This window comes from Oncorhynchus gorbuscha, linkage group LG16, assembly GCF_021184085.1.
Source record: "Oncorhynchus gorbuscha isolate QuinsamMale2020 ecotype Even-year linkage group LG16, OgorEven_v1.0, whole genome shotgun sequence".
Taxonomy (NCBI): Eukaryota; Metazoa; Chordata; class Actinopteri; order Salmoniformes; family Salmonidae; genus Oncorhynchus; species Oncorhynchus gorbuscha.
Genome location: NC_060188.1, coordinates 26,014,666 through 26,029,685, shown reverse-complemented (window position 1 = coordinate 26,029,685; position 15,020 = coordinate 26,014,666). Strand labels below are relative to the sequence as shown.

Sequence of the window (15,020 nt, the reverse complement as noted above, 5' to 3'; positions counted from 1 at the left end):
TGTGGCTCAAACAAGTCTTTTACGACCATCGGACGCTAGAGGTCTCAGTTACTAAAAGTAGTGAGGAAGACGTTACGTAAGCATTGTAAACAGGAAATATTTTTGGATAGTGGTGTCTGGAATTTACGGGAGCTCTGTATTTACATTTTAAAGATAAAAAGATTGTAAGGAAATTAAATGTTGAATTGAGTTATCTGTACGAACATAACAATGGACAATATCACTTAAATATAATAGTTAGCTAACTAAATGCATGCTACACGTTAGCATGTAGCTAGCTACGGGTCCTAATAATATCATGTTCTGCTACGTGAGGGAAAACGTCCTACCTCTATGACTTGTAAGAAAAAAGTGTGTGTGGGTGTGTGTGTTTTGCTAGCTGCAGAGACATCTGTCATCTGACTTGTTATTCAATTACAGAGTTGCCAAGAGACTGATCATCATCATGGGCAAGAGTTGTAAAGTGGTGGTGTGTGGTCCGGCTGCCGTTGGCAAGACTGCCGTCCTGGAGCAACTGCTGTATGCCAATCATATTGCGGGTAAGCAATTCACTCGTAAGACCTAGCTAGATCAAGGACAATGTTGATGTTTTGACTACACAGATCATCTGTCCCATTTGATATCCCAAAGTGCCCCCCCCCCCTAGGCTCAGAGCCCATGGAAACCCTGGAGGATATCTATGTTGGCTCCATAGAAACGGACCGTGGCACTCGAGAGCAAGTGCGCTTCTACGACACCCGGGGTCTTCGTGATGGTCTGGAGTTCCCTCGCCACTACTTCTCCTTTGCGGATGGTTTTGTCCTGGTCTACAGCATCGACAGTAAGGAGTCCTTCAAACGGATGGAGGCCCTCAAGAAAGACATTGACCGCTACCGTGATAAGAAAGAGGTAAGGACTTTCATCGATTTCAATGGTAGTTGTAAAGCACAGTGTCATGTAGGCGAGTTAAATAACAGCGCAGACTTCAGGAAAAAACAGACCCTGCTGATGAACGGCCGTCCTATCGCCTCTGACTGCAGACCGTCAGTCACCTTTATTGTTTGTTAATTTCCTGATGGTCCAACGTGTTGAATCACCACCGCACATCAACAGCCAGCACATTATGTACTACGCGTGGCGACATTCGTTATGGTGTGTCCTAAAGTTCTTATCTACACACCACACTCCACTTGCTGATATACAGGTGATGTGAGGTTGTGCTAAATGGATGAGATGATCTGTCCACAGGTGAACATAGTGGTGCTGGGCAACAAGCTAGACATGCAGGAGCAGAGGAGAGTGGACTCTGAAGTGGCCCAGTACTGGGCCAAGACAGAAAAGGTGCGTCTGTGGGAGGTGTCTGTGGCAGACCGGAGGACCCTCATCGAGCCTTTTGTCCACCTGGCCAGCAAGATGACCCAGCCCCAGAGCAAATCATCCTTCCCCCTCAGCCGCAATAAGAACAAGGGGAGTGGCGCTGTCGATAGTTGAGGGATTAGGGGGGATGGAAGGGGGGAGGGAGTGAGGATTGATGAAGAATGGGAAAGAGTAGTAGGGGAAACGCAATAGACTGATTGTTAGCCTATCACAAATACAGACAATTTTATGTCTGCACAAATGTACACCAATGGTTTCATGGAGATTTTGACTGATATTTAGACTCATATTTGACCATTTAGACTGATCTTTGACGACAAGTAAATGTTGACATCAAAAGTAACACAAATGGATAATCAAGAGGGTTGTTTGTATCATGGAGGATACATAAGGGATTATATTACTGTTAGTTAATCAGGAGATTTGTTACACTACTGGCATGCCATCTACTCAGATGAAATATGGCAACTATTTTAGCATGGATAATCTGAATTTTATTTTAAGTTAAAGTACATGAAACAAATCCATATTTATTTATTTTTGAATCCCTCCCCCTTTTCCCCCCAATTTCGTAGTATCCAATTATTAGTAGTTACTATCTTGTCTCATCGCTACAACTCCCGTACGGGCACGGGAGAGACGAAGGTCGAAAGTCATGCGTCCTCCGAAACCCAACCAAGTCGCACTGCTTCTTAACACAGACAAGGATATCCCTACCGGCCAAACCCTCCCTAACCCGGACGACGCTAGGCCAATTGTGCGTCGCCCCACAGACCTCCCAGTCGCGGCCGGCTAGCTCTGCGATGCAGTGCCCTAGACCACTGCACCACCTGGGAGGCCGCAAATCCATATTTTGAAGAATTAAAAAATTATTTTAGCGATGTCAGAAATGTTACTGCCTTTTGAGATCGCTTTGAGTTTTAGAATGACATTAGTGTCTATAGATTTGAATTGTGGCTGACAGACTAGTCTCTTGGTGAACAGGGTGTTTGAAGAGCTTCCTGTCTGCTGGACAGGCCCTGAGGAGCTCTTGACCACAGCCTAAGCTCGCTGAATTATCTGTACCTTATCAGAAACTCCTTACTGTCCTTAAACTATGGGGTATTCTTGATCTTTGCTACTGAGCTATGTTGGTCAGACGAAATGCAAAGGTATTTCATTTTCAAATTATTTAACTGACTGAAGCTATTTAATGCCATGTCAGGGTCCATAGTTATTGTGCAACATTTCATGTGTGTGTCACTGAACAAGAAAGATGCCTTGGCCTAGTTTGGAGTAGTTTTTTGCTTTGTGACTATTCACAGATCTTTATATTTGTGTTTTCTTTTGACATTGTTCATCTCTGTCTTTACGTCTGTATTATTGAAGTGCATATTATTTTCATGATACATATTGGGGCATTTACAGTGCTTTGCGAAAGTATTCGGCCCCCTTGAACTTTGCGACCTTTTGCCACATTTCAGGCTTCAAACATAAAGATATAAAACTGTATTTTTTTGTGAAGAATCAACAACAAGTGGGACACAATCATGAAGTGGAACGACATTTATTGGATATTTCAAAAAAAATGTAACAAATCAAAAACGGAAAAATTGGCCGTGCAAAATTATTCAGCCCCCTTAAGTTAATACTTTGTAGCGCCACCTTTTGCTGCGATTACAGCTGTAAGTCGCTTGGGTATGTCTATCAGTTTCGCACATCGAGAGACTGAAATTTTTTCCCATTCCTCCTTGCAAAACAGCTCGAGCTCAGTGAGGTTGGATGGAGAGCATTTGTGAACAGCAGTTTTCAGTTCTTTCCACAGATTCTCGATTGGATTCAGGTCTGGACTTTGACTTGGCCATTCTAACACCTGGATATGTTTATTTTTGAACCATTCCATTGTAGATTTTGCTTTATGTTTTGGATCATTGTCTTGTCGGAAGACAAATCTCCGTCCCAGTCTCAGGTCTTTTGCAGACTCCGTCAGGTTTTCTTCCAGAATGGTCCTGTATTTGGTTCCATCCATTTTCCCATCAATTTGAACCATCTTTCCTGTCCCTGCTGAAGTAAAGCAGGCCCAAACCATGATACTGCCACCACCATGTTTGACAGTGGGGATAGTGTGTTCAGGGTGATGAGCTGTGTTGCTTTTACACCAAACATAACATTTTGCATTGTTGCCAAAAAGTTCAATTTTGGTTTCATCTGACCAGAGCACCTTCTTCCACATGTTTGGTGTGTCTCCCAGGTGGCTTGTGGCAAACTTTAAACAACACTTTTTATGGATATCTTTAAGAAATTGCTTTCTTCTTGCCACTCTTTCATAAAGGCCAGATTTGTGCAATATACAACTGATTGTTGTCCTATGGACAGAGTGTCCCACCTCAGCTGTAGATCTCTGCAGTTCATCCAGAGTGATCATGGGCCTCTTGGCTGCATCTCTGATCAGTCTTCTCCTTGTATGAGCTGAAAGTTTAGAGGGACGGCCAGGTCTTGGTAGATTTGCAGTGGTCTGATACTCCTTCCATTTCAATATTATCGCTTGCACAGTGCTCCTTGGGATGTTTAAAGCTTGGGAAATGTTTTTGTATCCAAATCCGGCTTTAAACTTCTTCACAACAGTATCTCGGACCTGCCTGGTGTGTTCCTTGTTCTTCATGATGCTTTTAACGGACCTCTGAGACTATCACAGTGCAGGTGCATTTATACGGAGACTTGATTACACACAGGTGGATTGCATTTATCATCATTAGTCATTTAGGTCAACATTGGATCATTCAGAGATCCTCACTGAACTTCTGGAGAGAGTTTGCTGCACTGAAAGTAAAGGGGCTGAATAATTTTGCACACCCAATTTTTCAGTTTTTGATTTGTTAAAAAAGTTTGAAATATCCAATAAATGTTGTTCCACTTCATGATTGTGTCCCACTTGTTGTTGATTCTTCACAAAAAAATACAGTTTTATATCTTTATGTTTGAAGCCTGAAATGTGGCAAAAGGTCGCAAAGTTCAAGGGGGCCGAATACTTTCGCAAGGCACTGTATACTCTGATGCAATATACAGCACAGTATTTATCTTTTAAAATGTTCTGGAGACTGGATAATTGTTTGCATGTCGTGTAAACAAATACAAAGATTAGCTCGGCATCTAAGTTGACGCTGTTGTGTATCTTTGATTTGCATGATTTATGAAGTAATTAAACATAATACAAACATTTTAATGTCTTAATTACAATAATCCTACATTGCTGATTGCGGTGCCATCGCCACAGATCATTCCCATGAGCTAGGATAAAGATCTACAGAGATCTCTAAACTTTGCTCAAATTCATCCAAACTCTGCCTACATGTCAGAAATGTGGAGAAGGAGAGAGGGGAGTCAGAGTAGTGTCACAGAATAGCTCATGCATTTTCAAAGGGCAACATTTTAAAGCAGCTTCGATGACCAACGATTCAACTTATTTTCTCTCACTGCTGTGTAGCAGCTCCCTGGGGGGCTGGCGGGTAGCCTAGTGGTTAGAGAGGTGAGCCAGCAACTGAAGGGTTGCCAGTTCAAATCCTGGGACTGACAGGGGAAAATCAGGTAGGAAATGAGCTGGCTACCAGAGGGTTTCTGGTATCAAATCCTAGATTCCTTCAGTTGTGCCTGTAAGCAAAGTCCCAGTTGTGCCTGTAAACAGCTCCCTGGTTGCTGAGTGTGGCAGCCCCCCACACCTCTCCAACAAACCTGTATGTGTGTCTTTTGGAGGGGTTGGGTTAAAAGCGGAAGTCAAATATCGGTTGGACCTTGTGTGCAATTGCCCTTTTGTTCTTTAGTGCTAATTGCTGTGAGTACATCTGTACAAATCCATTATAAAGGCTTCATCTCTGCCTTTGATGTAAGGTACTTCAGGTGAGATTCTTTGTAATCTATATTTAACCTGACATTGACAACAGTCAGGTTAGGTATGATTCCTCTCCCCAGTAATGAATGGCATTGGTTCTGTGGAATAGATTGCTGAAACATCTATTTTATACCGTTGGAACTATACATCTAAATATTTCAAGCACAGAAGAAAACCTATTTTAAGTGGCCATTTTATGTTGAAACAGTGTTGTAGTAGAGATAGGTCCCCGTGGTGATGAGAATTCTGCCCTACATGCACTGAGACAAGGTCAGACATGTTTATGAAGAGCAAATGAAGCAGCCAACAGTTCCACATGGACCAGCTGACTGGAAAGGTTAATGTAAGCTAATGAGAACCTCAAGTGGAACGTTTCTGAATTGATACTATACTCACCTTCAGAGCACAAGCAGAATGTTGTTTCTCAGTTCAAACAGGTTGTTTTTAATGACGAGCCAGTGTGCTGACGATGTTCTTTACTAAGAAATTGTGCATCTACTGAGTCACATGTATGGATCATTATAAACTATCATAGTGTTACAACCCACATGTATTGTCTTTTTACATAGTACATAAGGTACAATAACTTAAAACAGCCTCAGCACCCTATATAACCCGCCACACTCTCATACATTTTCTTATCTACGTTTAACAGAGGGCAATGAACAATAAAACATCTCACTCTCTATATTGATCTCCTGTTAAAATGTGACATTTACCACACGGCTTGAAATACACACTGTGAATGCTGCGGTGGGAGCGAGGGGAGCAGTAGACTTGTGACCTGTCCCAGTTGTGATTTATGAACGCACCTCTTCAACTAGACTACCGCCAAAACCATTTCCCCAAGGATGACACTAAGACAAAAAATACCAAGGCAATGTCCTTTTATCTCTACTCCAATAATGTTTTACTGTCATAGCAAAAAACACCAGATTCATCTTCAGTGCTGCAGCTGAGCATCTAGCTAGGCTCCCCCAGGGACATGCAGGACCAATGGGATTTCTCCCCCTTTCTTTTTACAATGGAGATTATTTATCTCAACCCTGGCAGTTGCTATAGTGACCTTCTAATCGTAGCATTTCCCTCCCAGCACTATGTCTTCAAGAGGTAGTGTGTGATTTAAGGGGTTGGATAGAGATAGGCCAGCACACAGGTTGAACAATGGACTCGTGATTTGGCATGATGATGTGCCCCATGTGGCCATTCTAACTGTTTGTCCCCAGCCTCTGGACCAATACAACCCAAAGTCAAGGTCAGTATGTCCAAACAGGTTCCCTGTTATAAGGCCAGATCCTTTTGATATGAAATCCCTCCAGAATGCTATGGCTACTGTAGCCTGCTGCAAAGATAAAACTGTCACAGAAGAGATTATTTCTTCCTCTTTACAAGAGAGGTATGAATTTATGGCCATGATTTGGTGGCAAGAGAAAGGTCAAATGTTTCTTATGACATAATGATTTTGATGCTCTGTGACAGATCAGCATTAACCGGGCCCCAAAGCAGTTGGTGCAGCTCATTCCACCTGAATACACAGAGGGCGAGTTTACATCATCTGCTGTAGGACAATACCTAATGAATGTAAACACACATGTCATTTTGAACAATGTTTTAAATATGATTTGATCATGCTGCAAAGCGCTGTGCTGTGCGTGTGGTGGATCTAACAGCTTTGACATTAGAAAACGGGACATGTTGACAAGTCGTCTGGTTCCAGTCAATAGCCGGACACTTAAAGGTCAATAAAATACAAAGTGATGCTGAGGAAGTGAAAGATCTAATCGATTTATTTCCCTATCCACCTTCTCCCTCGGTCTATTTCTCTCTCTCCCATTTATTTCTCTGTCATTCATATCCAACCTGGCATTATCTACACAGATGGGGAAAAAAAAACATTTTAAGCAAAGACTCAATAGCGTATCAAAACATCTTATTCTCTATTCCACCTTACAATTCCTATTGCACATCATAAAGATCACTGTAGTCAAATGTACTGTGAACATAGTGACAAAGGTGTTACAATAAATACTGGCCATGTCCCCTCATAGAATATCTCCTACATCATAGTACATGTTTTGTAATGTACCACTGGTTTTAAAGGGAACACAAGGGCTGCATTTACACAGGCAGCCCAATTCTGTTTCTTTTTTCTCCCACTAATTGGTCTTTTGGTCATTCACATCAGATTTTTACATCAGAGCTTTTTCAGAGCTGATCTGATTGGTCAAAAGACCAATTAGTGAAAAAGAATATCAGATCTGGGCTGCCTGTCTAAACCCCGCCAAGCAGCCACAGATATTGGGTCAGTAGGAAGCCTAATGGTTAGAGTGCTGGACTTGTAACCGAAAGGTTGCAAGATTGAATCCCCGAGCTGACAAGGTAAAAATATGTCGTTCTACCCCTGAACAAGGCAGTTAACCCACTGTTCCTAGTCTGCCATTGAAAATAAGAATTTGTTCTTAACTGACTTTCCTAGTTAAATAAAAGGTCAAAAATAAATATTGACATGTACTGTATAACTTGACATACACACTGAACTGACTCCGTGTCCCTATGGGGTTGATACAGAGAGGGAGGACCCAGGGACTGACAGACTGACCACCACAGCAAAAGAAATGGGTGTCACTCCAAAGTATTCAGGTAGAGATCAATATATCATCGTAGGGGTTTGGGGAGAGGTCTGGCAAGTTTCTTCTGTCTCCACTGGCTTCAGACATGGGTATGATCACTTGACCTTCCCTTGTTTTGGCAATGGGAGAGGTGTGTTTGTGCTTACCTAACGTTTACACATGGGGAGAGCTGGCATAAGGACCTACAGTGGTAGTGAGAACAACATTGCTGTCCAACTACATTAAGAGAATGGGCTCCCCTTCCAAAAAAGGACATGGATGGGAAACCAACAAATGAATAGCTGATTGAACAAAATTCACATCATTATGGTATGCTTGTTACAGTTCATTACAGTCCAGAAGAGTCTCCAGACAGATGTGGCTTTGGTGATTGGCACTATTATGGCAGGAGACTGACTCTGGCTTCAGTTCAGACAACAAGAGCACATGACACAGGACCTGCTCTGTACACAAAGGACAGAGAAAAGCTGTGAAGAACAGCGGTGAGCTGAGCTGTGGTGGTGGTGGTCCAGAATCCAGTACCATTCCATGACATTGTTCAGAACCTAATCTCTCTCCATTATCTGGAGCCGCTCCAGAGTATGATGTTATGATGTTCTGCCCACTGAAACCACCTGGGTGTGAATACTGTGCAGATAATCCAGAATATCATCCAGACTTGTTCCTCAGCATGCCACTCCTTTTCTCTGTCAATAGCCCTGTTTATACCTGCTGTTAACATGCAACCTTCATCCTGATCTTGACCTGATCTTGTCTGTTTACACGTATAAGAACTGATCACAATCAGATCACAATGCATCTTTTAATTGTCTACACTTCTCTAAAATGTGGGCACAATCAGAATGTGAACAAGATCGAGACAAAGGAAGCAGGTTGGAACCAGGTATAAACAGGGCTAATGAGGCAGGACTCGGATGGGGGCCGACACCTTTCTCCATTCGCTTATCTTTTATCTTTGCAGTGTTGTTAAAATAGGGGGAAATGAGAGCTGTGCTTTGACATCAGTGATATGCAGATCCTATACCAGGAAACTCAGTTCTGAGAAACTCCAGCTCCTCCCACCTCACAGGCAGTAGCCTCAGTCAACATGGCTGCCTTGTAGTTTCATAGCCTGCCATTACATACAGCACATGTTCTTTTACTGGAATAAATGGGTCACTGGTAGACTGATAGATCATTTACATTTCACCACACTGCAATTGAAGAGAATGTGATCATAGTGCTTTGTTTTATCCATGGTGTCTCTTTCTATAATAAATGGGACACATCCCTTATTATACCCAGGACTGAGTTCTGTATCTGGGCTGGTCTACTATCCATGGTTCCCTTGGCTGTGCACAGGGATGGAGGAGTGAAAAAGAGAGACACGGACACACCACAATGTCCTCCTATATGATCGTCATATTCCGTGTCTGAACATCTTACATCCAAACTTCTCCAATCCTGTTCTGTATGGCTATTATTTCACTTCATCCACAAGTACAGTGCTAGACCCATCTCTACGGTGATGAAGTTTGAGAGGCTCTGATTGTGTGGATGATTGTATGGCATTAATGTAGCTTAAACTGTAAGCCCAGAAGGACAGAAACTGACCAGTGGTTGACACTCTTGGAATATACTGGATAATGACATCTGAAAGGCATTTCCCCCCCACATCTATTGTGTTGTGGCGCTAATAATTCAATTCCATAATTCAGTTCAACTTTGAACAAGAAGGGAAAAAAAAATCACTCAACCATTTTTCGATTCAACATTTGTCTCTTTTGTAGGTTAGAAAACAAGTACAGTAAAACCATGTAAATTAAACAAACAAGAAAAAACAAGCAAAGTATTTCTCCTTTCCATGTACAGCGTGTGTCTGCTGTAGCCTACATCAACAGTCTACACGCAGCTAAGATAGCGTTTCATCAAGATAAAGATAATAGCAACGTTGATAAAATGTCTATATTTAATCTATATTTTCTACATAGATCATTTGCCTTCTCTAGATGTATTTATTTAATAAAAATGTCCTTAAAATGTCTGAATAACATAGAGTTCCCATGTAATGATAGATAGATAGACAGACAGACAGACAGAACACTGGAGATCAATAGGCTGGCTGGTTCACTGAGTAACTTACTGTGACTGGAGAGAATCACATTGGTATGGCAAAGAGACCTGATGGCTTGTTTTAATATTCCCATAGACAAAGGCCTCAGAAACATGTACAGAATCAAAGAGATTTAAAAAGATGGAGGAGAAACAGTGCTGGGTTTGATCTAGAAGGGCAATAACATGGTCTTCACTGCAGGTGGCGCTGCTGCGTCACACACATGGAAATAATATTGCACTGACTGAACTGAAGGGAACAACATAACTGCATAGGATTTCCCCCATTTTGCTGTTGCTAAAGTAGACTGGTTGGGTGTAAGTGTTGGGTTTGGTAATAAACCAGCAAAGAGAGTTGGTGTTGGGATAAATCAGGAGACCCAAGTATTGGGGCCGGTCTGGTGGGGCTATTGAGTGTTTGTTTAAAAGGTGGGTCTACTTGTTTAGGAGAGAGGGGTATGGGAATATGATTATGTGTTCTACTGCACTTGCAACATCAATAACACTGGCTGTTCTGTGTAATCCATATAATCGCCGTGTCCTGCTCCTCTGTAAGGTGAAAGCCCAGCAATGTCAACACAGAGAGAGGGCTGAAGCATCATGAGAATGAGATTGACCATCAAGGAAAAACACATCACAACAACCCATCTGTTCAAATTACTCTTGGAATTGGCCTTTCAAATACAGTACGGTAGGCTGTACAGCACCTCTGTAGAGGTACAGCTACGTTGTTTCCGAATCAGATAAAGCCATCTCCCCACATCCTATATTCTCCTACTGTATAACCGTTCTAAACACAGACACATTGAACGTATTGCTTTAAAAATGTAACTAGATCGGAGATTTAGGTTCAGACCTGTCGCATGGATAATAACAACAATACAATTGAATCGTTATAAGTTGATTGTTTGTGTGATTGAAAAATGCTAAATCAAACTGTCGTGAGTTTATGAAAAACCACGCCAGGAACAACAACAAAAGACGAGAACATATTTTCATTGCTTTCATAAGTAAATCTGTTTAAGGTGCTTTTAATGTGGTTGCCATGGCACTGTGCTTTGTTTCTTTCCCTCCATTCCTGATGATCCAATCGGTGATCTGGGAAATGTGTTCTCACCCCCCCCCATCACCCACACATTTCTCTGCACAGTAGAAACCTTTAATCGAGGATTGTAAACCCATCAAGTAATTTCTACCCCTTAGTGGTTTTTTTGAGCAAGGGGAAATTGTCATTCACTGCTATCCATCAGCTCCTGCTGAGATAGCTCAAGAGAAAATTAAGGACTATGGCTCAGGGAGTACAATTGGGGGATCAAGCACTATAAAATCACTGGGATACAGGGAACCATGGCAGATTATAATATAAGACAGCTAGGCTTTTAAAAAATGATTTTGTGCTGCCTGTTCCGCAAAGAGAGAAATAGAGACAGTCAGAACCAATGCACCAGCACTGCTACGGAGCAAAGATATTTAATGAGGCAGATCTGCAACTTGAGACAAAATCAAGTTGACAAGCTGACCTTTTCAGGACCTTAATAAGTGCTTAATTCTGGGGATGCAGGGTAAAAAATGAATTATGAAAGGCCATGTTGGGCTGTGACTCAGAGAGAGAGAGCGAGAACGAGAAAAAGAAAGAGAGAGGGAGAGAAAGGGCTTAATCATCTATTCTACACATCAATTGAGAGCTCTGGGTTCCAATGACAAGAGCCCAGTAATGGTTTGGGAGATAGGGGCTTGGTGGAAAAATATGAGTTCATATAGTTCTGACAGATCCCACTCATAGACTTGGGTCCGTAGGACTGCAGATCTGCAGCGCCACATATGGCTGAAGAAGGTCACAAGCTCAGAGAGCATTGGGCTCACCTGCTAGCATCCCCTATATCGACCCATAACAACAAAAAGCAAGCCAACCAATAATAGAAACAATGTTCTGAGGAGTAGCATGACGTAAAGGGACCTTATTTGTGGCAACCACACTAAACAGATACATCTATTTTTGTTCTCTAATAAATTACACAATAATATTAAGAATCCAAACCAAATCGACCCATGAAATGGCTGTGTAAGAGAGAGGCCTCCTGGCTGCACCAGTCTGTCCCTGGAGGTGTGTCCTGTTCCTCAGGCCACCAACCACAGAAGAAGGAGCAGACAGATAGGGTGTGGTGGAGAGGAGGCAGGGCCTTGGCATTGAGGGTGTGTCCTCCATGACATGAGCAGTTGTTAGCCTCGTTCTCTCTGTTCTCTCCATCCTGGTTTCTGTGGTCTGCATAGTTTGTGCGTGGCGTGGCCCTCGTCATGTGGGTCACAGTAATGGAGGCAGGGCAAGGGGGTTGGTAGAGGGGGACAGAGGGACGGGGGGGGCTGTACTGTGTCATTAATAAGGGGAGAAGATGATGGAGGGGTGCGTGGCCCTCAGGGGCCCCGGGGCGGGCCGGAACAGGGTGGGGCTCAGGAAGGGTGTCTGAAAGAAGGTGGTGCCCGCCGGGTGGCGCAGAGCCAGAGGATTGGTTGCCATGGTGCACAAGGTGGGCTGGGTGAGGGGGGCTGGGCAGGAAGCCAGTGGTCAGGCTCCTGGTCAGTTGCTTCTGGAAGGCCAGTTTGGTCTGAAAGAGAATAGGAGAGAGCAGAGGAGAGCAGAGACAGAGAGTGCATGTCATTTCTTGAAGCGCGCACATTTACTCAAAGTAGAGCACACATTTGCTCAGCAAACACGTTTCCCAGGGGACATTGCTCTTTTAGCACACATCGTTACCTTGGCTAAACATGCTCGTACATTTCTCCATACTAATATCCGTTCCCTCACCACAACTAGCGGACTTATGAACACTCTCACACAGTCAAGACAAAAGAACAAAGGACTGAACCACAGACACACAGACATGCTTAAACTCCAAACCCTTTACAAAGTTTACATTAGAGCAATCTTTTCTGGTGCTGTTCATTTCCCTGCACCGAGCTAGTTCCAGTGGTTAAGCCAGCTGTAGCCCTGACAGCCCACTTCTCCCCTGTCCCTGCCTGCACTGGGCCCTGCCACTCACCTGAGTAGAGAGAGAGGTGAGGTTGTACTGGCTGAACATTTTCTTCATGGCAGACACAGCCCCACCTGCATACCCAGTCCATCTCACAGTCTGCAGGGAGGATGGGAAGAGGGGGAGGTAGAGGAGATGGAGATGCAGAGGAGGGAGAAATAGGGATGTGGAGGTGGGTTGGAGCAGAGCGGAGGAGATGGTGACAAGGAGAGGTTCAAGGGGAGGTGCGCACATGACAGGAGCACAAAAGTGATTAATACAGAGTGCTGATTCAGGCTGCAGGCTTTGTCAGTGGGGGTAGTGCTGGGAGTATTTCAGCCTCCAGTCTCAGGTACAGGGGACCCATTCACTACCACAAAGCAGTGTCCTTAACCTCTCTGACAGCACAGGCATACAGGCAGGCAAGCTGCTTCACAGGAGAGACAACCCCCTAGGGAGTATCAATGAGGTGTGTGTGTGTGTGTGTCAGTGTTGGAGACAATTACATTAAAATGCAATCAATTCAGGAGATAAATATACATTTTATTCAGAGATCAAACATGATTGGTCATTATTTTCTTAGAGGATTTTTTTTTCTCCAAATGTATGGGTCTTAAACTTGAATTAACCTCAAACCGTACGTGCGACTGCACGTGTGTGTCTACATGAACATTCATGTAATGGATGTGTGTGTGTGTGCCGTTTCTCACCGATAAGCTGGAGGTAGGCTGGCTCTTGTTGTGGGGACTGAACTTGGGTTTGGGGGGCTTTCCTGCCAGACGGTCCTTGTGTCTCCTGCTGTTCATGTGCTGAGGAGATCAGAGGAGAAACATTAGTCTGCTAGTTATTAATGTTGGATTTATCTATCCCTCTGTGCATGCGTGTGACATTCAATCTCAATCAGTCTCAATTGGCTCAAGGCTTAAAAATCCTTCTTTAACCTGTCTCCTCCACTTAATCTACACTGATTGAAGTGGATTTAACAATTGACATCAACAAGGGATCATAGCTTTCACCTGGTCAGTCTATGTCATGGAAAGAGCAGGTGTTCTTAAGGTTTCGTACACTCAGTCAACCGTATTGTACACTCAATATGCACTATCTGAAAAAAATATTTAGAGGACACAAAACCACAAAGAAAACCTACTACAACTTCCCTCTATCTACAGTATGCACGTCTATTTCTCTCTCCTTTGTTCTACTATCAACTGGCTAATCCTAGTTCATCAGAGGAGGTTTTAACAGTGCCATTGGAATACACTACTAAGGCTTGTTGTAGGTAAGGTTGCTACACATGCCCATATATCTACTGTATATTTTCCATGACCAGCTCGTCTGAGAGAGCTGCAAAACTTTCCAGAACCATCCCATCATACGATTACATCTACGATTGAATAAACATCACCAGGGAAGCAATTACCCGAAACAGCCTAGAAAAGAAGTTCAATAAAACCATGTGCCTAGATTACCACACCATAAACACCTCAATTAACATACGTCTAGCAGCTCTTACAGGCTCAAATAGACAGTTCTGAGTGAATCACCATACCATCTGATATACAGCTGCTTAGTGTGGGAATGCTTTTTCCAGAATGGCTTTATTGTAATAAAAATGCAGTCGCTGCCACTGTGCCAGGTGAATTCAAACACACATTTCCACTGCTAGCATCACCTCAGGAATAGTAAACCTTCTACTTTAACATGTGTGAAGAGCATTTAATAAGTTTGTTATTACATCATGGGTCCTGTGCTACCTTTAAACGGGGGAGGGCTGAGGTAGTGACGCCATAGGCACAGTGCATTCGGAAAGTATTCAGACCCCTTCCCTTTTTCCACATTTTGTTACGTTACAGCCTTGTTCTAAAATTGATTAAATATTTTTTCCCCCAGATCAATCTACACACAATACCCCATAACGACAAATCAAAAACTGTTTTTTAGAAATGTTTGATAATTTATTAAAAATAAAAACAAATACCCTATTTACATAAGTATTCAGACCCACGGACAACCATCTCTGCAGCACTCCACCAATCAGGCCTTTATGGTAGAGTGGCCAGACGGAAGCCG

At 43.0% G+C, this 15,020-nt stretch overlaps 1 protein-coding gene and 1 pseudogene across 2 annotated transcripts; one reads left to right on the top strand and one right to left on the bottom strand.

Moving 5' to 3' along the window:
- Positions 1 to 43: 43 nt before the first annotated feature.
- Positions 44 to 2,006, top strand: LOC123999471 (NF-kappa-B inhibitor-interacting Ras-like protein 2). 2 transcript variants are annotated; one of them, XM_046305308.1, is made up of 4 exons: positions 44 to 164; positions 421 to 539; positions 647 to 888; positions 1,228 to 2,006. In XM_046305308.1, exons 2-4 carry the CDS (start codon positions 446 to 448, stop codon positions 1,468 to 1,470), a joined length of 579 nt encoding a protein of 192 aa, XP_046161264.1. In that variant the 5' UTR covers positions 44 to 164; positions 421 to 445; the 3' UTR covers positions 1,471 to 2,006. The 2 variants fall into 2 exon arrangements, with proteins under 2 accessions (XP_046161264.1, XP_046161265.1); XM_046305309.1 differs by lacking the exon at positions 44 to 164 and adding an exon at positions 183 to 340.
- Positions 2,007 to 6,980: 4,974 nt separating this feature from the next.
- Positions 6,981 to 15,020, bottom strand: part of LOC123999718 — a 285,463-nt pseudogene continuing 277,423 nt past the window's right edge.

Excerpts from the sequence above, each read along its gene's own strand:
- LOC123999471 (XM_046305308.1), top strand. The coding sequence starts at position 446 with ATGGGCAAGAGTTGTAAAGTGGTGGTGTGTGGTCCGGCTGCCGTTGGC. Across the intron at positions 540-646 it reads GTATGCCAATCATATTGCGG|GCTCAGAGCCCATGGAAACC; the intron begins GTAAGCAATTCA and ends CCCCCCCCCTAG. Across the intron at positions 889-1,227 it reads GCTACCGTGATAAGAAAGAG|GTGAACATAGTGGTGCTGGG; the intron begins GTAAGGACTTTC and ends ATCTGTCCACAG.